This window comes from Thermobia domestica, chromosome 6 (assembly GCF_964235325.1).
Source record: "Thermobia domestica chromosome 6, izTheDome1.hap1.1, whole genome shotgun sequence".
In the NCBI taxonomy this organism is placed as follows: Eukaryota; Metazoa; Arthropoda; class Insecta; order Zygentoma; family Lepismatidae; genus Thermobia; species Thermobia domestica.
This window is the reverse complement of record NC_137459.1, coordinates 97,385,649-97,409,772: the sequence shown is the minus strand read 5'-3', so window position 1 is coordinate 97,409,772 and position 24,124 is coordinate 97,385,649. Positions and strand designations below refer to the sequence as shown.

Genomic DNA, 24,124 nt, shown 5'->3' with positions numbered 1-24,124 from the left:
ACCTTTCTGTTTCTGCTCGAGTTTTTTAATTTCTTTTTTTCACTAATCTTTCAGAATGTCTCATTCCGTTTATTACTAAATTCTACTGCTTGTTTGTATGCCTGATAAGTATTTCTATTAATATGTATATAATTTTAATCAGTGTGAAATTTGTTCAGATTCCGAGTCAAATCTGATCAAGTGCCCCTAAATTTGCCCTTATTAGCCAAGCATAACTGCAACTGAAATGGATAATTTTGGATCAAATCGCTCACGTTGGTAAGTTGTTGGATAGTTGTTTCATAACGGTAATTACAAGTATCTCGATACGATACTAAAAAAGAAAGGAAGTTATATTTTGAGTAACCATTGACAATTACTTATTGAAATTTTGTTAACAAAACTAAAACTATTAAAAAAAAACAAAAAAAATGTTTGGAAAAACTTCCTTTAAAAACTGTACGCAGCTGTTACACCGACAAGATAAACATTTGTTGACAATTTCCTGCTTTGACCAATCAAAAGCAAACATTTGCATTCATGTTTCAACTACATACTATATGTATCCCTGTAACTACCCTTCAGTTTTGTATAAATTATCCCGATTTGCATTTCCATCATTAATGTTCGTAAGTGCTGTAAGAAAGTTTTGGGAACTGTAAGAATAACAGCTAATTCTTTTAGGTAAAAACCATGATGATATTCTTCTTCAGGAAGAAAGCTACGAAATTAACAAACGGGTAATCACCAAGAGGGACAGTAATCACAGATCCTGTCAAATTTTTATGTTCCAAACTACTTTAAACCAAAATATGAGATAATAATAATAATAATAATAAAGTTGTTCGAGTCGACAATGAATGCTAGCTGCAAGATGTATAAATTCAATGGAGATGCGAGGTAAATTGATTTATAATTTTATTTTCTGACTATGGAAGTATCGAGACTGAAAAAAGTGTCAAATAATTTGTATTTATTTTTTCAAATAATCTCTCCAGATCCTCCCTGTACTCTAATAAATTAAACTAGCGAAATGAGTAGCATATTTAATCTCAAATACAATATATTCATTGATAAGTTTTTCAAACGCGTTTTTTTTTTTTTCGTCCTTCATTCTAAAGACTAAGACGGAATTTCTCTGCTCTTTAACTGCTGGCTAGCCATGTGTCAGGTGTCACTGAAGCTTGATTTACAGCATCTCCTCCCTCCAAATGATCAGAAGGGAACATTTCTTTGGATTTCTACCCAAAAATGGCATTCACCATATACCTGGCAACTCTGAAAAAAAGTTTGCTTTTGGAGAATAATAAACTATCGTAAAACTTTTCAGAGGGCAACAACTATACCCTCTGCTCCCCGCTTCGTCACCCCGCATTTGTATTCTCCTCTGAAGGGGACAGTACACATATTTTGACGCTTTAACATCACTACTCGAGACATTTCATCACCCTGTACAACCAGTGTATAAACACATAGACCTGCCACTCTTATTATTTCTGTTCGTGTGGTGTAGGAGCTTTGCGTACTTTTATTTATTTCAGTGCTGCTGATGCTTCTTCCAGACTAATGTCCATAATTTTTCGTGCTATCTTCTTGTTTCACTGTGTGGAGTTTTTAACAATTTCTCAAAATATTTTTGTTGCATGGTCTCTGCCACGTATGTGAGTACATATTGTTTTTTCGTAGGGCGAGAGACTAAAAGAAGCCTCAAAGATCAACTTGTCCCTGTCTGCTCTAGGCAATGTGATCTCGGCCTTAGTAGATGGAAGGAGTTTGCACGTTCCATATAGGGATTCCAAATTAACAAGACTGTTACAAGGTAAAGTAGTTAATTTTTAATCATATCCATGGATTTGTTATGTTTATAAATATTTTTGTTTCGTTACCGGTACTTAGTATTAGACACCTTTTGATAAAAATAATTTGTTCATATATTAAAGCAAGGAATATTATGCGATTCATAAATTAATAATTATGAAAGCTTCTTAGTGCACTAAATTTTGGAACGCACCTAATATTATTATTATTATTATTATTATTATTATTATTATTATTATTATTATTATTATTATTATTATTATTATTATTATTATTATTATTATTATTATTGTGTGAATTTTTTAGGGCGCGAGAGGAATATGGTATATAGGTGTGGTATATAATTATAAATGACAGGCAAATAATAATAATTTTAAAAAGTACCAAACAACGAAAATATATAATCCAAAGTCATTCTTTTTTCATTCTTTCTTTCTTGTAGTATTTCGTACGTAGTTTACATGTGTCAATATTGCCAGATCAAATTTAGAAATTTACACTGAGAGATGTTGTAGAAATAATTGTTGTTAGTTTTGTTCCTGAAAGTGTTAATAATGCCACAATGTATTGAGTTTTGCCTACTTCTAAACTAAGAGAAGATATTCTTGCTGTAATGTAAGTGGTTTATATGCATTTCTTTTTATTTGCGTTTTATTTTGAGTAATGTTCATTTTGCTAATTGTAAGCGTGTTACTCTTCAAACACTCCAAATATTTTGTTATTACTTTTAGGGTTTCTGAATTAAAAATCTTTTCTGCTGAACTTTAATTTGCTTCTCCTTCCGTAGTTTGACAAGTATTGAAATATATATGTGAATATAAGAACATAAGATTGGTATATATACGTATATCATGTTTGTCAACATCATGTTTGTTCTTCCTAGTTGCATTTTTTGCATCACAAGAATGCATAAGCAAATAATTATTTATTCAACTAATATACTATCGTAACGTAAGATTGTATAATAGTGTATCAGCTTATTGTTTGTACTACATTTACGCTTTACGTTTGTGTTGCTTTCTTTTTTGAGTTATTTTTAACTACCTAAAATGCCCGTTCTTTGCACGGGAAGAATAAGTTTATGGGAAATGTTTGAATTCCCCTTCCTCAGAATATTTATTTAAACGATAATGTAATGATAAAATACAGAAAATACTCAACTTTTGGCATTAATATTGAAACATCTTACCCTCACAGAACACGCCTTTAATCAAATTGATATGATAAAAAAAAATCCAGCATGAAGTTGATATTGACGATTTTCCAAACGTCATTTCAAACGAGTCAGACGCTTTCCCGACTCCAAAAACTGAATTCGACACAAATATAAGTCATTTTTGGAATTTTATTATACACTTCCCCCTATCCTTTCCCGATGGGAATAAATTTAAACGACATTGAGAGTATCGCTATTCACTCCTGCGACCCCGGAACTATGGTTTACACACTAATAATAGTCGTTTTGCATTTCTTTCACATGTCACTTCTTTCAGCTCCCGTCCCTTGGTGTGTCTTACTCCTCCAATGTTTTTCCAGATTGAAAGTCATATGTCTACCAAGGTTGGTTAAAATTGCTCAAGACGTTCCGGAGTTACACTGTATATTCATTTATAAACATACATCGAAATATATATAGATGTGCGAGCCCCTTGTAAATTCCCAATTCAGCTTACATACCCGTTCATGCTTAAACTTGTTATTAAATGTCATCGCGATTCTAACCTAATAGTTTTTTTTATTTTTCACTCTCATGCCGATGCGGGCGGAACGTGGACTATCGGCAGATAATTATTAATTTCAGTGACATCGATAACTATGGATTCAGCACTAATATCGTTCATTTTTGACTATTTTTACATGTCAGCTCCTTCCCATCACCCTAGGGGTGCTAGTGAGGGTTAAATGTAGACTTAAATGGTATAGTGTCTCCAATCGGCTTAGGGACCCCGAAAACTATGGATTCGATACTAATGTCGGTCGTTTTTGATTTTTATCAGGTCACTATTTCCCCCAGGGGTATTAATAGGAACTGAACTTGGAGTTAAACGGCGTCAGTAAATGTCAGTCGCTATTCATCTCAGCGACCCCGAAATTATGGACTTTACAATAATATCTGTCGTTTTCGATCATTTTATAGGTTACCCCTTCCACTCGTTCTAAATGTGCTAGGTGGTGTTACCTCTACTGGAGGCTGAACTTGAATTTAAAGGTCATCTGAACTGCCACCATTCAACTTACAAACCCCGAAAACTATGAATTCGACACTAATGTCCTTTTTTAAAATTAGTTTTATGTTTGCCCGTCCCACTTCCTCCTAGGAGTGCTAAGGGGGTTTTGCAACGGCATCAGGACTGCCACCAATTAACTCAGTGACGCTGAAAACTAATGATCCGACACTAATATCGATCGTTTCGAAATTTTTACATATCACCATTTCACCCCACCCCCACCCCCCTGGGTTGCTAATGGGGACTTAAGTCGGACTCAAACGGCAATGAGAGTGTCAGTATTTATCTAAGCGATCCCGAAAACTATGAATTCGACACTAATGTCAGTCATTTTCAGTCATTTGTATGTGTCTTCCCCTTCCCTCTTCTACCATTCTCCTAGGAGTACTATGGGATCTTATTCCAACTGGAAGCTGACCTTCGACTTAAAGGGCACCAAAACACAAAAACAATGGACTCGACAGTAATATCAATCGCTTGCGATCATTTTCATATGTCTGCATCCGTCCATCTCCCCCCTAAGTGTGCCAGAGAGGTTTTATCCCGACAATATTCTTTTCTAGACTAAGTAATGTGTACTGAGTTTGCTAAAAATTGGTCGAGGCGTTCTAGAGTTATACTGGAACACACATAATATATATATATATATATATATATATATATATATATATTATATGTAGAGATTGTTGTGTAACAACTTCATTTTACAGACTCTTTGGGTGGCAATTCGAAGACAGTTATGGTAGCCAACATAGGCCCGGCTAGTTACAATTATGACGAAACTATTACTACTTTGAGGTACGCAAATAGAGCGAAGAATATTAAGAACGAGCCTCACATTAATGAAGATCCAAAAGATGCCTTACTGAGAGAATTTCAACAAGAAATTGCTAGACTTCGGGTAAGTTTATCATCATTATTATTATTTGCTGTCGAAAGTCATGTTAATTCGTTATTTAGCAGTTGGTTGTTTTGTTGCACATTATCCCGTTTAATTATCATTTTTCAGTTTATATATATATATATATATATATATATATATAGATAGATAGATAGATAGATATAGATATAGATATATATTAGTTGTACGTAATGGGTTGAAATGAAGACTGTTCTACTTTTAGACATATGCACCAAAAATAACCATTCGGGTATTTTGGTGCCCGCAAAGTTACTTCATGCCATTTGCTTCCTCTGTTTTAAGAAAATAATCCATCAAGAATTGTGTACTATATCATACGCGATCAAATATTATCCGATCTTGATTAAACTTGGTATGATGGTGAACTTCGACGTGCTTAGTACGCATATTAAACACAGTGCACAGATCTTTAGTTCCCGAATCATTGACCATCCTAGTTAGGGTTTGGACTTAGTGAAAGAAAACTGTACGTATGTATGTTACGCTGTCGATAGAACTCAGCGGATCTTTACAAAATTTGGCATGGTGGTGTCCGACCTTACAGGTTTAGTACGCATGTAAAATTTCTTTTGTTAACAACTTTTCAATGAATTAGTTACGACATAGAATATACAATGCACTGACACAATGCACACTATGAGAAGACTTCTGCATCCAGATACTTGTGAAGGTTATCCACCTAAACTGATCTCCAGGTGGGAAATAGAAGACTTCTACACACAGGAAGAGTACCTATGTTTATTAGTATTTTGTTGCAGTGCATGCTCAGAATAAAGTTTTGCTGAAGTCAGTGAAGGACAGAATTTTCTTTCTTGCGTTAAAGCTACTTATTTCTCACTAAAGTATTCAGTAAAATATTTGGAGTTTAAGCATTGTTACATAAACTCAAAAACGAGTGAGATAAATTAGAATGTGCCTAGCAAAAATAACACTCTCTCTATGGCCTATCTAACCTGTAGGTTCAATGCTGCATTCACGAAAGCACTCTATGGACTTATATCCTTAGTCAACTGGATCCAGTTTCTACTTTGTATTTCTATTTCTACGAGATCCATCTTAATATTGTCGTCCTATCTGCGCCTAGGTCTACCTAATGGTCGTTTTCCGATTGGACTTCCAGTTAAGACTGAAAGCGTTTCTGCTAGCAAAAACAAAGGAAGAGAAATAACAATTTAACGCAGCGATTACCTTAAAAGTGAATAAGAAAGTAGCAGAAGTCGCATAGTAGCCGAATGGTTAGAATGTTCCACTTCGCTGTGATTGCTAGTAATTCTAGAGCCGCTGTTAGCTTACATGACAGCAATGCGACATTTCAAACTAGTGTCAAATAAAATTAAGTGAAACGTCTTGCAGTTCAATCTGACTTATGACTGAAAAGAAAAATAACAAATGTGAGTCATTGAGAATAAAATCAGAGGAAACTAAATGAAACCCAACTCAATTCAGTTGAGTCAAAGAAAAGATTTTATTTCAGTTCTTTCGTTAGATTGAGCTTCTGGATCCTTGATTTATTTACTACATTATTAAGTTGTCAAATAACTATGCTTTCGAGTGGCGCTATGCTTTCGAAACTTTGAAATTTCCCTGACTAGTAGCAGAAATTCTGAGAATTCCGTAACTTTTCTAGAAATTTCAAATTCCCTGACTTCCAGGATATCCCGCCCATTCACCACCATGTATTCAAGTAATACAAATCTCTTCATAAGAAAGAGTAACCAAAAGCTTGCTGTAGCTTTTTATTTTTAACACTGATTCTTCTTTTTCTGGTTTCTTTTTGTTTCATTCTTATTTTTTTTTTTTCATTTTTGGTTTTGAGGGGGAGTACGGACCACCACCACCCTTTGGCTGCGTGCCTGTTACGAACTTCCATTCGTTAGTTAGTTAATTCTCGATATCATTTAACAGAACACATTCTCAATATCTTTTACCCGAACACAAAAGAATTTTCACTAGTCACTTCCAGCCGAGCTTTTTCCTGTTGTCCGTTGCAACCAATGTGACGTCACAGCCACGACAGCACTCAAGGCTACATGCGCATGCAACCACCATGGAGGGGAGGAGGTCCGAAACCTACGGATATTCCCCTCCATAGCTCTCTTTCTTCCATTTCTGCTTCACGGTGTCGTCTACAGGCTGTCTGTAGTTTGTAATTCATTACTTGACCATGTATTACTGCTGTGCCATTCCTCTGACGTCTTCCGTGTGCGTGGGTTTTCTCGGGGTTCTCCCGTTTCCTCCCACTTTCTTCTTTCCACCATTTCATTTATCTCTCATCATCACCGTCTCCTTTAGCCTAACCGGCATAACCGTGCGACGTAAAACTCGAAGATTTCATTTTTCCTCTGACATCTTGCTTCTCCGTTTTTCTCAATTATACAACCATTTTTACTTGCGTTTACGAACCCTCTCCACTGTCGTTATGTGCTACGCCTCTGCCCTCACTTGTCAGAGTACTGTCGAATATAATGTCACATTGTAGTATTTGTTGTGCTTCTACGCATATTTTCATCGAACTCGCTCCATATTTCGTCTCATTATCTACAACGTGTTGTGTTGTCAGAGCCCCTACTTTCCCCGTAAGTACGGAACGGTTGCGATCGTGGGACCCCCTGTGGATTTTCTTGTTCACTAGCACAAATCGATTGACCATAGTCTCGTTCCACATTTCGTGTGACACCAGAAAAAGTTCCCTTGTCAGTCATAGTAGAAATATATATGGTAGAATTTTAAAGCTATGTAGAATTTAAATGTAAAATTATCCTTCTACTTATCGTCTATCATTCCCTGTATAAACAGCTACGTTCGAACTTGTTCATATCTGGTTTTTGAGAAAATAAAGAAGTGGGAGGAATATAAGATTAAAATTAAACAGAAACCTACATTAATCCATCCCACGTATATACATACATACATGCTTAGATACATACATATACAATAGTAATACGATGACCTCGTCCTCTAGGTTCTTGTATAATTCCTTTATGGTCAAATTATCCCTTAGACACATAAAGTAAGAAATATATTATATATTGTTAATGACATATACACTACCCCCGAAAAGTTTCCGTACAAAGTAGGTTTATGTATACTTTACGCGTATTCGAGAAAAAGCAAAGGCATATCAATGGAATTTATTTTTATCTGGAACCTACAATATGTATTTGAGAGGAAAATACAGAAATTTAAGAGAAATGAACCATTGTTTTGTCAAAAATTTAAATCTTTGAATCATCAAAATAGCCTCCACGTGCTGTGATAACAGCTTTACAGAATTTGGGCATTCGCCGTATTAGTTTCTGTAGAGTTTTGGGTTTGATTGCTATCCAGGCTTTGCGAAGACACTTAAATAAGTGTTTCTCGCTAGACGGACACATCTTTCGAACTGCCCTATCAAGCTCATCTCATAGTAACTCAATTGGATTACAATCCGGTGATTGTGGGGGCCACACAATATTCTTGAGATTCCCCTGTTGCTCTTTTGCTGACAAATACCCTCTACAAAGTCGGGATGTGTGTTTTGGGTCATTGTCTTGCTGCATGATGAACCCACGACCAATGAGCCTCTCCCCAGATGTCACTGGATGTCTTATCGAGGTCTGGCGGTACTGTTCTTTCTGCATTGCACCCTGTATTTGCACTAAATCACTCACTTAATTGTTACCAAAGCAACCCCACTCCATCACAGAACCACTCCCGTAATTTACGTTGGCAAAATACACGACGGAAGCAGTCTTTCGCCCTTGGAGCGACGCACGAAAACCCTGCGTCTATGACTGAAGAGCTCGAACTTTGATTCGTCAGTATATAAGCACTTGTTCCACTGCTCTGGCCACCAGCTTGCAAATTTTCTTGCTCACAGCAATCTCTTCTTTTTGTTTTGAGGGCGCAAGAGCGGTTTCCTAGTTGTCACATGAACGTTTAATCCCGCAATAACTAACCGCGTCCGTACAGTTTCATAGCTGATCGGCTTTTCGCAAGTTTCGTTCCCTTCACCTTGTATTTGGGGCACTCTTTTCAACCTTTCACGTTTGCTTGTCACTATAATGTACTTGTCCTCCCTTGCAGTAGTAGGTCTAGGCCTTCCAGATCTTGCTCGAGAGCGATTTTCTCCTGTTTCAGCAAATCGTTTTAAGGTATCATGCACTGTAGTATGGGGTATTTTCACTTTTGCTGCTATTTCCCGTATTGTATAGCCTTCTTCTCGTAAAGTAACTACTTTTGCTCTCGTTTCAATTCCCAATTCCCTTTTCGTACGGGGTATTATGCTGAATAATAGGGAACACTTTACACCTCACTTCAACACACTCATACAACAACTAGCGTAAAATAGACAACTCCCAACAGTGAGATCTGAGAGAGAAGTAGACATAGCAGCTTGAGAGACACCTATGATGCATTTATTGTGTGTTCGACCTTCAATTTGCAGTGTAATGACTGTTTTGTATCGCACGCGTACGTAATGCACCATCACAGCGACACGATATTTAAGTGTATTTTCCTTAATTCATCCACAACAGGCCAAGACCTTTTCTCCTGTCGGATTCTAAAATGTTTCTCCTTTCATTTGTAAGGAAATCATAATGCATTCTTATGTTACATTTTGAAAATTTCTTTATTTCGTGTTTGTCCGGAAACTTTTCGGGGGTAGTGTACATTGTACAAAATTTGAGATTGTTGTTGTTGAAACTTATTTGTTGTTGTTGTTGTCGAATTACACGGAATAGCTTAACTGTAATGTGATACAAGAAAACCGCTTCGTAATAAATTTTACTTTGAAACTTTGCACTATAATTCAGCAGTTTAAAGCAGTGAAGTAGTAGATAAGTTTGTAGCAGGAGACATTGTGCTAAAAAGTTTAATCCATTCACTTGATTGCTTTGTTGTTTATTTCATAGGCCACATTAGCTGAGCAAACAGCACAAAGGAAGAAGAAAAAGAAGAAGAAGAAGGGAACCAAAATGGATGAGAAGTTGATTGAAAAATCTGAGTATAAAATAAGGAGGCATTCAGCACACGGAGCAGGCGATAGTTGTGACTCACCTACCGAAGATGATGATGATGAAGAGGATGTCATAATGGAGGAATTTTTGAAAGAACAGCAAAAACTAGAAGATGAGAAGCAAAGGATAATGAGTGATTCACAGATGATTGCAGAGGTACGAAGTACGAGGGGCGTCCCAAGTGTAAGTTTATAGGGCATATATGGCGATAATCATATACTGTGTTACATAAACCAATGCACTTTACGTGCTACCGTCGATAGTTGATTTTTCAACATAGTTACCAAGACGATTGAGGTATTTGTCCAACTGTGAGGCAAGCTTGTTGATGTCACTTTCGTAAATGTGGGGTTCGGACTGTTGAACCAGCATTGCACCGCTTTCTTGACATCTTCGTAACTTTGGAACATGTGCCCCCATGATGTTCTTTCAAGGCCGGAAAGCATTCGCGCCGAGTGCATGGGGGCAAAAGGGCGTGTGCCTCCAAGGACTTCGTATCGATGGGGGCATTGCTCCGAGGAACTTGTCAGTAGAGACATTGCCTCGCCCGAAAAACTCATCGCTGAGGGAAGCAGAAGGTAAATAAGGCTATATTAATTTTATGAAATAATCCTTGTCGTGGGATCGGTTGCATGTATTGCCATCGAGACGAAGAGATCCTAATGAGGTCAGAATGGTAATTCTCACTTACATTTGTATTTTTCTGTACATTCTCAGAAGCTTTTAATCTAGTACGGTTTAGGACACGATTTAATTGCTTTTACAGTAATTATAATTTTCAATACAATTTTTGAAATGCGATGCGAAATTTTGTGCTTACCCATGTTTAGTATGATGGTTAGTTTTATTTCCGTTAGCAGTTAAAATTAATAGAACCTGACAGCAAGTTCAGTGAGTGATTCCTCCTTCCGAAAAGTTCTGTTCAAAGACTCAGTCACCGTTCGGACGCTAACTGGAATATTTTATCATTGCCAACAAATCATACCTATTTTTGAATCAAAATTGATGGCAAAATGCACAATCATTGAAATGGTCGAAAACTGGAATGTTCGCATACAGGAATATAACTTTTTCGATCGATGTTTATTAGAACGTTTTACTTTCATTTGATATTAGGAATTACCTTTCGGATTTTGATCACTGAATTTCTAAACATACTATATAATTGCGAGCGAATAACAAATTGCTAAATATCGGTACTCAAATTTATTGGCCCATTACCTACACATACACATGCACAAGTGCGCATGAACACACACACACATACATACAAGTAAACTGGTCACAGTGTTAACATTAGTGCCCTCAATGAAATATGGAAAACAGTGCCAGTGTCGGAGAGGGATGGTAATCACTGAGCTCGAGATCAGGGCTATATTATGAATGTTCTGCACACTCCCACCGAAACTGTCCCAACAGTTTTTGAGTGCCAGTGGCAAGTGTGTGGCCGAACATTTTGGTGCAGTAGTAGTACACCCTTTGACAGCAATTTTGGACGTTTCCAGTGAATGGCAGCCAGTTAACTTTCCAGTGTTGCACTGTAGACAGCTTCATTAATTGCTGCTTCTTTCTCCAAGAAATTGACCAGAAACATAAACCTGATTACAGAAGACAGTAGCCATCATTTTCCCAGTCACGTTCACGACCTAATTTCTTGCATGGGGAACCTGGATGCTTCCATTCCATGCTTGCCTTTTATATTCCTGGGGTATGGTGGTTAACTCAGGTCTCATCATCAGTGACAATATGCTCTAGAAAATCTTGGCATACTGCTGCAACAATGACAGAAGTCATTCTCTGTGCTTTGTCTTTAGAAAGGTTTCGTGGCACCCAAACATATATACACTTTGTGAAATCCCAACTGTTTAATAATGCAGCTAACTGTTCAACATGACAAACTAAAGTTATACGTTAGTCGTGTGATAGGGATTCTCCAGTTCTTTAGAATCGCATACTCTACGCCTATTTTGTTGTCTGCCGTGCTAACTGTTGTGGGTCTGTCCTCCGTGCAGTCCACTGTTTCTACCCTCGCTGTTCCAAATTGATTGCACCATTTTGCCACACTCTTGACGACCCATTACGCTTCCCCCATAGATATCCACCAACTAACAATGAATCTCCGCAGCTGACACGTTCTTCACATTGAGAAATTGAACGTCATCACACACTTGTTGCGTGGACCATTGCTTTAGTCGACCCTCCATCTTTAACCAAGTCTCACGAAACCTGCCCAAAAAAAATTTTACAAGGCAAAGACGATTCCAAAGCAGCGGCGCAAAACTGGCTCAACACTCAAGAAACCACATTTTACGAAAGTGACATCGACAAGCTCGTATTACGGTAAGACAGAGACCTCAATTGTTTTGGCAACTATGTTGGAAAATAAAGGTTTGACTAGTACATAATGTGCATTGATTTGTGTACAACATAAAATATGATTATTGTCAAATAAGCTTTGTAAATAGCAATCGACTATAAATTTTTCTTTTCTCGTCCTCTCTTCTTTCTTTCCTGTTGTTTCCTTTGTTTCTTTTCCTGTGTTTGTCTTTCGTCCTCATTCAAAAGAACGAAAACTTTTGGTCTAATGTTTGTTTTGTGTTTATAATGTGGTCAAACTCAAGTCGGAAAAACCAAGTCCACCCTCTCGATGCATGGAAGTAACCGGAGACATCATGAGGCAGACGAAGCCAACGGCACACTGCAGCACGCACTTGTCAATCAAGTGCTTCAAGGCGACCACTTGCCATCCGGCCGAGCTCCAGTGTGTGATAAAATTTCGGCAGCAACAACCGGACCAACAGCAAGATCCGCTGCTGCGTTTTCAATGGTGCTTTCCCAAGACGATCTTTAAAATGAATCGCGAAAGAAGCCTTAGTCATCTGACGTCCTTTAGATGTAAACTGTATTCCCAAATAACGCCAGTGTGAAATGACACCGATCTGGGAAAGAGCGTAGGATCCCACTTGAAATCGTGGCTCCATCATGATCGTCATCGTCTTCCCCTTTCCGTCTGGCATTAATGAGAGCGCAAAGCTCTTCTTAAGGTCAAGTTCAAGGCCGTTCTTCCGAAGCAACTCCACTGCAGTGTCGACCAGCAGCTGCATACTTTCTCTGTAGATGGTAGAAGCACTAAGTCATCTGCAAAGGTTATGGAGTTCATCCTTAGGTACACTGAGATCAAAACTGACCTCAGACGGTAAAGCATGCAGCACGCTGTCGATTACTAGATTAAATAGTAGTAGGAAGAGAGGGCGCCGGCACGAGGGCGCCGTTGAATACCTTTCGAACACCGATTGATCAAAACAGTTTCAGAGGCCTCCCCAAAATGATTTAAAAGCCGGTATACAACGCATCAACGTAATCCACGAAAAGAAGTGGAACCCCAATGTGGACGATAAGAGCAAGGATGGCATTCTTTAACACGCAGTCAAAAGTCTTGGAAACGTCCCTTTCTAGTTCGCAGTAGAAATTACTGCGTCCAGGACGGAAACGTTCTCCAAGATGTCATCGAAAGGCAAAAATTCCCGCTGATGACTATCGAATACCGGGGCCTTAACTGGCCGGGCAGCTAGTATTTTATGAAACTGTCTGGTAATTACAGACCAGATGAAATTGGTTTGGACGGCGCCAAAGATCACCCTAGCCTTCAGAATGAAGACCGGTGCTCAGGCAGAATGCCACTCAGGAATAAAAGGTTGTACATCTTCAGGCAAAGTCGGACCGGAATTTCTAACAGCTCATTTACGGTCAAACCATCATGTCCAGGGCCGGTTCCACAACTAAGCCTAACTCCAGTAACTTCCTTGATCGTTACCGGAGCCCACAAGTGGCTCAGAAGGGAACTGTCGGAAGAAATCGGCTCCTCAGAATGAGGAATTGCTACTTACCTAACAAACTGCACCAAAAATCCCTCTTTACGCTTGGTAAAGGGCGCCTTAAGAGGTCTTCGGGAGTCTAACACCAACCACCTTGGCGGCCAGATGTCGACAACGGTGGCCCACATGCAATGTGAAATTAGAGCCCCACATTTTCTTGACGACTTTATGTATTGGAGGTGACGTTAGCATTCCTTGCTCCCGACGCTGGGTGAACACCTGCCTTGCTTTGGAACAAGATTAGAACGGGAAACAAATCTCGACCTCATCGGAGATTCAAATCGGGTTTTTCGATTGGTAGCTTCTAACTATGCCATTGCCGTTTTAACGTGTATGTGTGAGTCTTCTTTAGTCACAGAGAGATGCCTTTGTTTTATGATACCCATCTTAAATTTGGACCTAAACAAATAATCATATTTAAAACTGTGGGAAACTATTTCTGTTGAGTAGTAAAGTTTATTCTGTGCAAAATTCGTCGCAGCTTCCAGAGTGTGTTGTATGGTTGGTGAAGGATTCTTCTCGTGTAAGATTTAATTCCAAATTTGGTACTGGTTTACTTTTGAATAAAACTTTTTGCTCCAAATCCCGAAGCAGATACTCTTTAATTGTTTGTCCTACAAGTACAGGAAGGGTACACATCGGTTTAGTGAATGGCGTTAAACTATTCTCGTCAATTTGAACGATCTGCTGAAACACTTCCAGTAAAGAATAACATCTTACCTTTTCTCCTGTTTTGTTTTTAGGATTGTAGAGGATTCATTCAGTATGAATACTGTTTTAAATTAAGTGTTAATTGTATTGTAAAAAGTTGTACAAAGTAATTTTTTTTTAAAAAAAAGAACTTGCTTCACAGAAATAGTTTGCTATAATGATTCATTACAGTTTGATTTTTTTCTTTTTTATGTATAACTTAGGAGATATTTAAAATTCCAGATTTAAATGATTGTCAACCAAGATAATTTGTATGATGCTTGACCAAAATGGTAGGGAATTTTGAGATATACTTCCTTTTTTAATATATTGTTCTATATTATGCTTATGCTAAGTTGCGTTTGTATCTTTTTCATTAGGAAAAGGAGAAATTGTTGCAAAAATTGAAAGAGCAAGAAGAACAGCTCGTGAAGGAGAAGGCTTCATCAGAGGCATTAGCTGCGAAGATCAAGGCTATGGAAAGTAAACTTCTGTGTGGAGGAAAGAATATCATTGATCATACAAATGAACAACAAAGAGCCTTGGAGAAACAGAGACAGGAAATCGCAGAACAAAAGGTAATACAATGAAATACCTGAATTTCTATGTCTCTATACATATTGTACACGTTTTCCTGGAAACAACCAAAATAGTATTTATTTTTATATCCCTTCCAATGCTAGAGGCCTCCTTATATTCAATCTTGGATAATCATTTCCAAGATAATTGGCAGGGGCCGCTACAGACTTTAAGAGTCTGATCAATATATAAAGCAAATAAGTAGGCAAATTTTGATAGTTTCGTTTATCTCGAAGATAAAACTATACAGCGTGAGATTTTATTGAAAAGGATATTGTCAGCATCGAATGACGAAGTTAGTTTCTGAGAAGATAAAGATAGATGAAGAAAGAAAGAAAAAAAAAAAAACTAAAAACTGAAACGAAATTTTTAGTTTAATGTCCCATGGTTATGGCTTGTGGGCTAAAGGAGATTCTGATAAATGGAAGTAAATAATTGTGGGATAATTGATAGAATAAGAACCTGGGTGGAAATAGGAGAATTTTAAGTAAATGTCTGGACAAGGTTACATCTGCTACAAGTTTGCATGATCTGGTATTCTTCAAATCAGAGGAGAGAGCTCTTTACTCCTAAGTCACTTTAAGACGTTCTGTTGAAGTTACAGAAAAATTGATGAATGAAACGCTTTTTCTAAAAGTGGACCAGAACAAATTGAATCTTTGTTCTCTACCAAGAATATAATAATAATAAAACTTTTAGAAAGAGATAACTGTAGATACCCTCCTACTTCTTTCCCTCAAAAATCAGTCTGTAATCCTATTTGAATAATGCGTTCTGCTTAATGAGATATTGTATTGTTCGCATTAATTTTTGAATCCCCTAACCCCTTAGGATACGCCCTTTAATCAAAAGGATTATTGAAACTTTGCTTGATATAGGGACTAAGTATGCTTCAAAATTTATTTCAGAGTTTTCAGCCGTTTTTCTGTGATATGATCACAAACAACGTAGAGCATCACTTTGAGTGTGACAGAAAAAATATCTAGATTCAGATGGTGATCAGAAAAATGGAAACACCTGTAGTTGGCAACACGTCAGAGGTATGGTTTGGCAGTGTTGTCATGGCGCCCGCAGCGCCGGACCGCTGGTGGTGGTGTGTTAGGTCGGTCTCCATACTACGTCAGGCGCAGTGGAACAGCAGTGTCCAGTGGCTGCAACAGACGGAGGTAGTGTAAAATGGGAGACCTCTCAGATTTTCAAAGAGGGCAAATTGTTGGTGCGCGGTTATGTGGAGTAAGTGTGACGGCAGTGGCTACTGTGTTAGGTGTGTCGCGTGGGACAGTGTCGAAGGTGATGATGGCCTACACAACACACGGGAAAACCACATCGGGAAAGCGGAACAGTGGGCGGAAGAAAATCATGAGTGACAGGTCACGCCGGGTATTAAAGCGCATTGTCACGCAGAACCGTCGTGCCACTGCGGAGCAAGTGACGGAGGAACTCAATCAGCACCTCCCCCACCCTGTTTTGACAATCACAGTCCGCCGCGAATTACATGACATGAACTTACGGGGTCGTGTTGCACGGGCCAAACCGCTCATCAGGGACCATAACGCTTTCGCACGCCGCAAATGGTGCCGCGACCATGCAACTTAAACCGTTGAGGACTGGAAACGTGTGATATGGTCGGATGAGTCATCCTCCATCCTATTCCCAACCACGGGCCGTGTTTATGTGTGGAGAACGCCCAAAGAAGCTTATGATCTGCAGTGTCTCCGCCCAACTGCGAAACATGGCGGCGGCTCGGTGATGCTGTGGGCCGCCATATCATGGTTTTCATTGGGTCCTGTGGTCACACTTAGCGGACGAATCACTGCCAACGATTATGTCGCAATTTTAGGAGACCACTTGCATCCTATGGTCCGGATGTTGTTCCCGGACAATAACGCCATCTTCCAGGATGATAATGCACCCATTCACACAGCAGGCGTTGTTGCATTGTGGTTTGAGGAACATCGGGATAAAGTTCAACACCTCCCCTGGCCCGCCCAATCTCCAGATCTCAACCTAATTGAACATCTGTGGTCCGTCTTGGAAACAAGACTCCGGCGACGATTTCCACCTCCATCCTCTCTCACAGAACTGGTCGATGCCCTGCACGAGGAATGGTGTAAAATTCCACTTGCTACCATTCACGACCTCTATGCCTCCATCCCACAACGCATCAAGGCTGTTCTGAAGGCGAAAGGTGGCCCGACACCATATTAATCTGGTAAGTTGCAATTTCGTTCAGGTGTTTCCATTTTTCTGATCACCATCTGTATATATATATAAATCCCTTTAAAACGGATTTTTTTTTTTTTTTTTTTTTTAACCGCTGGAACACACAGCCGCTTACTTTTAATAAGGAGTTTGTGTGCCGAGTTTCATCTCCCTAACTTCAGAAATTCGTGTAGTATTTTATTCTAAGGAAAACATTTAAACCCCTTTTACCTCCATTATCATGCATACTTACGTTTCTAGATATACGAGGGAGGACCCAAAAATAACAGGAATTTCCTGATAAAAGGGATAACCAGGAGCATGATTTTGGGAAACTCGTATTATCGTATATTTAATTAAGAGTTTATATACTAGATTCCACATCTTCAATGTAAATGAGTCCCCAATATTGGGCACTAGGAGCGAAATTTTCGAAAGCGCTGAAATACGTATTCCCTTATTTCTGTTTAAGAGTTTATATACCGATGTTCACTTTTTCAACTTAGCGAATTCCCATTTGGCAGTTTGTGAGTAAATAAAGGGAAATTTCAATATGAAAATTTTCTTACCATAGGAACGACATTTTTGAAAATTCGTGAGAGACATTTTCTCTTACTTTTAGTTAGGAGTTCATATACCGGATTTCACATTTCAAACGAGTTTGAGAAACTCACATTTCAAGCAGTTTCTCAAATTCGGCACTTTCTCAATAAAAAAGGGGAAATTTAAATGTTAGTATTAATTATCCCTTTTCTTTCTTAGGAACAGAATTTTAGAAAACTCGGAAACATGTATTTTCGTATTTTTAATTTAGAGTCTGTATAATGATTTTTAGATCTGCAGTTTAAGCGAATATTCACATTCGGCATTTTTTGAACCAGGTAAGGGAAATTTAAGTATTTTAGAAATGGCCTAGTTTTCCCTTCTTAGAAGCAAAATTCTTGGTAACGCTAAAACACGTGTTCCTTTGTTTCTAATGAGGAGTTTATATGTCAAGCTTTATCTCCTAAATTAAGGAATTTGTAAGATATACTATTGTTGGGAAAGTAAAAATAAATAAAACTTTACCCCCTTAGGATAAGAATTTCCAGAAGTCCTTCCGTATCCTTTGCTTTCGTGACAAAAGGAATGTTTTATCCAAATTTCACGTTTCTACCTGTAATAGTATGGCCTGAAAGATGATGAGTTAGTTACTTCTGTATAATAGTACAAGGTCGACTTCAATGTGGTGAAACATACAGAAATTCTCTCTCCTTCCTCAAAACCGGAATTTTGGAAACTGCTGGGTTATGTGTCTGCTTGTTTGTGATGAGTTCATATACAGTTTCCTCTTCCGATATTGAGAGGCTTGTAAAATACTGTATTTACCACATTAATTCTAAACCCCATTAACCCCTTAGGATACATGCTTTAATGAAAGTGTTGATTGAGATGTAGCTCGAGGTCAACCTACCGGCGGAGGTGAGGCTTCGGCTATCCTCCGAAATGGGCGACGACTACATGCCATTGGATCTGGGAGAGTACGTGTGACCTCGTCACGTCCTCAGCGAGGTAGGTGGTCTTTGGCTGCCGCCCCTACCGGCGGAGGTGAGCCCTAGGTTATCCTCCGAAATGGGCAACTAGGCTGTGCCCTTGAGTCCGGGAGATAAGGCTAAGTCGTACCCCAAGACATATGAAAGAGTGGGTAGCTGGTGTGTCCAAAGTGTGGGCGGATCCAGCGCCCTACCGGGAGGATGATGTAGGTACTGCCCTCAAAGAACGTGTAGTGCGTGCTCTTGGGTCCGGGATGGGATACCTAGTATCCTAACGCACACTCGCACCTAGGAGCGCTGAGGAAGTGATGCTCCTTCGTCCCAGTTCCCCAGTGGTATTCCCAGTACGCTGGGTGCAGGAGCTGCCACGAACCTATCAGGGGAGCCGACGCTCCCAAATGGTCATTGTCTTTAAAGGTAGGCAGTCTACATCAGCCGTAATTAGAGGTAGTTCCGCATTGTTTGAACAACCCTACCGAACGAAGGGTGTGGGTGTCCCTTCTAATGGTGGTTTACACGTACCATTGGGATTCGGAAAGTAGCTTGCCACAACGGGTACGTGATACCAAAACAAGTAAAAGATAGCTAGCCCCGTATTGTTTGGGCGGGCCTACCAGGGGAGACACTGCTCCCAAATGACAGTGTCTGCCTTGAGCAAACGGTCTACATCAGTCATTGGCTTTGGTAATGTACGGTGTACCTCTACCGTAATTAGAGGAAGTCCGTATTGCTTGGACGACCCTACCGGGGAAGGAGTGTCGAATTCCTGCCTGCTGGGGGACTGAACGGAGGTGGGGGAAGGCCCAATCCCAGGAATCTGGGTAATTGTTCTGATCCCGCGGAAGGGAGGTAACTCTGTAGGATGTGGGCCGGCACCAAACTCAAATGGTGACTTAACACTTACCATTGGATTCGGGATGAGATACGGGAGTATCTCGACGTATGCGTGGTACCTCTACACGACAAAGCGGTTGCCAGTTGAACGATAGAGGTAGGTAGGGCCGGGATTGAACAAGCCCTCTCGGGCATTGCCTGGAGCCCCGGATTTGGGTTGGACTCTGCCGGGCTGTGGTCATACCGTGGGATTCGGTAGCTCATGGGAGCCAATCCGAGAAATCTGGGTAACTGTGAGCATGGGCGGAAGGTGAGTTTGCCTTATAACGCTCGGGCGCCATGCCTGCATAGCATGATAGGACTGGCTCGCTAGCAGTCTGCCTTCACCAGTAGGTTAACTGGTAGGCACTGAGGACTTCGGTCTGGCCGCGCAGTGGGCGTATCCCACTCCCTCAGAGAATGAGGGTTACATTGCTTTAGCGAGTCAGGATTAGGGGACAAATCCTGGCGGTGCACTTCGTGCATGAGGATACAATTCCAGTATCGAGCAACTACGGGCGGGATGCTTCACCGGAGCCCGTGCATTAAAGAGACGGAACGGTCGCGGGCATGCTCTGCATGCATGCAATTAAGCGTGGAAATAGTAGACCACTAGCATCAACGTAGCTTGAGGTACGTACTAGGTATGTTTCATAATTCATTAATGGGAATTTTCAACTAAGAGTTAATTTTTATCTGACCGAATTTCACGTCTTCAATTCAAGCAAATCCTCGAATTGGGCACTTTCTCAATAAACAGTCTCCTAATTGGGATATTATAGAAACGGCCCCATTTGTCCCTTAGGAGTGGAATCTTCAAAACGAGAAACATTTATTTTTTACTGAAGAGCTTATATGCTGCGTTCCATGTCTCTAACTTCAGAAATTTGTGAGATATATTATCAGACAAAATTTTTAAACCTTTTTAGAATATGTATTTTCAAAAATCGTTCTTTATTCCTTGCTTTCGTGCCCCAATATATATATATATATATCCTGTCCAAATTTTACCTTTCTGCCTATGGTAGTATCGCCTGGATTATAATGAGTTCAATTCTACTGTTTTATATAATAGTGTAGATAAATTACGTAAGCAGCAGTTTCATAATTACTGGTTTTACTGTGCATTACAGTATGAATATTACTTTGTGTTATTCAACAGAGCATGTTGTTACTAAATACACAATTAACAATGGATGCTTAATTTGTATGTAAAGTTTCTTTGGAATTCCGTTAATGTATTCTGTCATTTTGTTTATTTATTTACGTGTTTTAATTCTCGACTTGTAACATTTTACTGAATAAATAAACAAACTTACTTTAAACGCTTTGAGTTTATATATATATATATATATATATATATATATATGTGTGTGTGTGTGTGTGTAACATAGTTTTACTAATACCATATCATCTTTCCTTGTATTCAGCGCAGAGAACGTGAGATGCTACAGAAACTGGAAGCTGAAGAAGAGTCAACCCTAGAGATAAAAGAAACTTACTCTAGTTTGCAGCAGGAAGTTGAAATGAAGACCAAAAAGCTTAAGAGACTCTTCGGGAAGTTGCAAAATGTCAAACAGGAGATCAGCGATGCTACGGATGAATTCAACAGAGATCGTCGTGACTTAGAGTTAACTCAGAATGAACTTATGAGGTAAGTGAATCATGTTATTGAAACAGCTTTACGTCTGTTTGTGTGCACAAGAAATATTCATTTTTAGAATTAATTTTAAAAAAGAAAAGGGATATTTTTTGTTGTATAGACAGGAGAGGCTAACTCCGGTATTCCGGTTTGTGGCTATACTCTTCAGCGACATTATTAGTTTTCTATATTTGTTAGCTGTCAAAAGCCACAATATTCATTTAACATCAGGTAATTGTTTACATATATATATATATATATATATATCTTTTTTTACATTGAGAGATTACTTAGTTAACACTTTATGCATGCTAATAATGCTAGTTTAATATTGTTTTCAACATATCAAAAATTTGTCCATCTCGCAGAATAAACAAGCCTACATTTTTGCCATTTTGATATCGTTTGATAAGTAGAATCCTGGGTAAATTCGTTCATTTTAAAGAAGTTATTCCTGATACCGCTTTTTCATTTCATATACTGACAAAAAGTATTTCATCATTTTGGTATCACGAGTAAATTACATTATCTTTAAAATATCCATAAACGTGTTCGATTCTCGGCGGGTGGTCTTGTGGTTCGGGTCCCACGTTAAGCTGTAGACTCGCGTCTCATATAGCCTCGCTGCTGAAAGGGACACTAAACTCAAATCAAATTTTAAAAAATCCCACAATTTGAAATTGACTAATCTCAGGGAAAAAGTAACCTATAAATAGATCGTGATTGTGAGGTACATCCATCTGCAATATTGAGATATTGGCAAGATTACCAGACGTCCCCGGTACTCGGTGACAGTCCCCGGATTTACAAAATTATTTTACTGTACTATCTTGATAGCATAAAGGCAAACTTCTATCGCGTCCCCGTATTTATTGAAAATAATCTGATAACTTTAGGTTATGGAGAAGGGTATATTCCTATTAAAGTGGGATCTGAATTACATCTCGAGTTTAAAGCCCATTAGGGTTTGAACAATTTTAAGTAGAAATTTAAACAGAAAGGAGTAAGTAGCCGGTAATGAATTGTAATATAATTGTGGCGGAGCATGTTCCGTACATTTCTGTGTGTAATCAAATGAATAAATTCTTGAATTTCAGGGAGCTGAAATTGAAGTACCTGATTATAGAGAATTTCATTCCCGTTGAAGAGAAAAATAAAATTGTCACTCGCCTGAGATTTGATGATGAAAATGACAGCTGGGTTTTGCTTCCCCCACCGCAGCATCATAACACAATCACAAAGCGACCTGTTTCTGCAGCAGGTGTGAGAAGGCCTGTTTCAGAGTATGCTAAGTTTGCAGCTATGGTGAGTGGTGGAATGCCAAGATATAAGGTAAGTTTCACAACAGGATACTATTTTAAACGAATCTCAACTTAGATTTTATATTTTCAAAAGTGTATATGAGTTTTAAAATACAATTTTATTGACATCGTCAGTAAGTGGTAAATTATAATTAAATCCTGAAATTAATGGCAAAATAAACAGTCAAAAATTACTGACAGTATTGTGAAATAAAACAGCAAAATGGGTCAAACGAAAGACAAAAAAGGGTTGTATAAACATAAATAAACTGCTATTAAAACTTATCAGAATTGTACTTTAAAACACTCTTTTATTTATTCAACTTGTAAGTCTCGGCAAATAGTTAGTGCCATTGAATAAATAGGGAGTGTTTTAAAGTACAGTTTTTATAAGTATTTAATATGCATTCTATTGAATGAGGTAACGGTTGTATTAAGATATTAAAAACTAAATTACAATCAATTTGCTGATTGAATAAATAACGTGGATAATTTGAAATAAAATGTAATTCATTTTGCAGCTAATACATACCACTTAAAATTTCCGAGAGTTGCTAATTGCGGAATGCGTAGTTGACGATTTTTAATGAAATGAAACAAAATGGTAATCGCATGCACATTATCATACTTTATTGATATTCACTTACGTTAGCAGTCTGGAAAATATTTAACACAGGCGAACTATTAAAATATTTATTTTACACTGTAGTATCAGTGCGTTTTCACATTATTAAGAGAGTTATTAAGTCATTTGATCTTTTTGTTTTGTGAAATAATCTATTACTTTCTTTTAGAAAGATTGTCGTTTGTCAGAAAGAATATACTTTAGACATGAAAATGATCTTCCAGCATCTACAGATATCACTGGCTTATATCGGAAACAATAAATTTGTGCACAATTTATGTCAGCGCCAATAGTACCACCACATTCCATAAACTTAGCAATTTTCTTCAGTTTTTCCAAGTTTAATTAATACTTAAACATGATCACACTTTCGAGGTCGCGGTGGGTCAATGGTAGAGCGCTCGTCTCTGGTGCGTAGGGTCCCTGGTTCGATCCCAGCTCGCGCAGGGTAGACTTTGTGGTGGACAAACACCATGTGCGTGTGTTTTCTCGGGATTCTCCCGTTTCCTCCCACTTTATTCATTCCGCCATTGCATTCATTTCTCCTCGTCACTTCTCCTTTAGCCTAGCCGGCATAACTGTGGGACATGAAACGATCACACTTTTGTGAAATGTGTGCGCCAGGTAAAATACTCAGCTCATTTGACAAACATGGTTGAGTATTTTAAGAGAATTAGGCAAAGTTTCGTTCTTTTTCTCAAGGTTGGTAATTGCTTCCAATAACTTTGCACAGTGTATAGCAATGAAAGCTAGGATCTATTATAAGGAATTATTTTTACATAAACTTTGAGCAGTTTTAATTGAAGCATCATTAACTTCATCAGAAGTATCAATAATTCTTTTTGTTAATTCAGAGTT

The 24,124-nt window shown here is 38.5% G+C and overlaps 1 protein-coding gene across 3 annotated transcripts in view; it reads left to right on the top strand.

Annotated features, from left to right (window-relative positions):
• The window catches only part of LOC145688111 (kinesin-like protein KIF3B), a 78,801-nt gene that overhangs the window by 37,437 nt on the left and 17,240 nt on the right, over positions 1–24,124 (top strand). For 2 of the 3 annotated variants that reach the window (XM_081761862.1, XM_081761863.1), the window contains exons 10-15: positions 1,666–1,798; positions 4,736–4,926; positions 9,843–10,130; positions 14,893–15,090; positions 21,129–21,352; positions 22,438–22,672. In XM_081761862.1, the coding sequence (XP_081617988.1) occupies positions 1,666–1,798; positions 4,736–4,926; positions 9,843–10,130; positions 14,893–15,090; positions 21,129–21,352; positions 22,438–22,672 (1,269 nt within the window). The remainder of the gene's footprint in view (positions 1–1,665; positions 1,799–4,735; positions 4,927–9,842; positions 10,131–14,892; positions 15,091–21,128; positions 21,353–22,437; positions 22,673–24,124) is intronic. The other variant, XM_081761864.1, reaches the window with a different exon arrangement.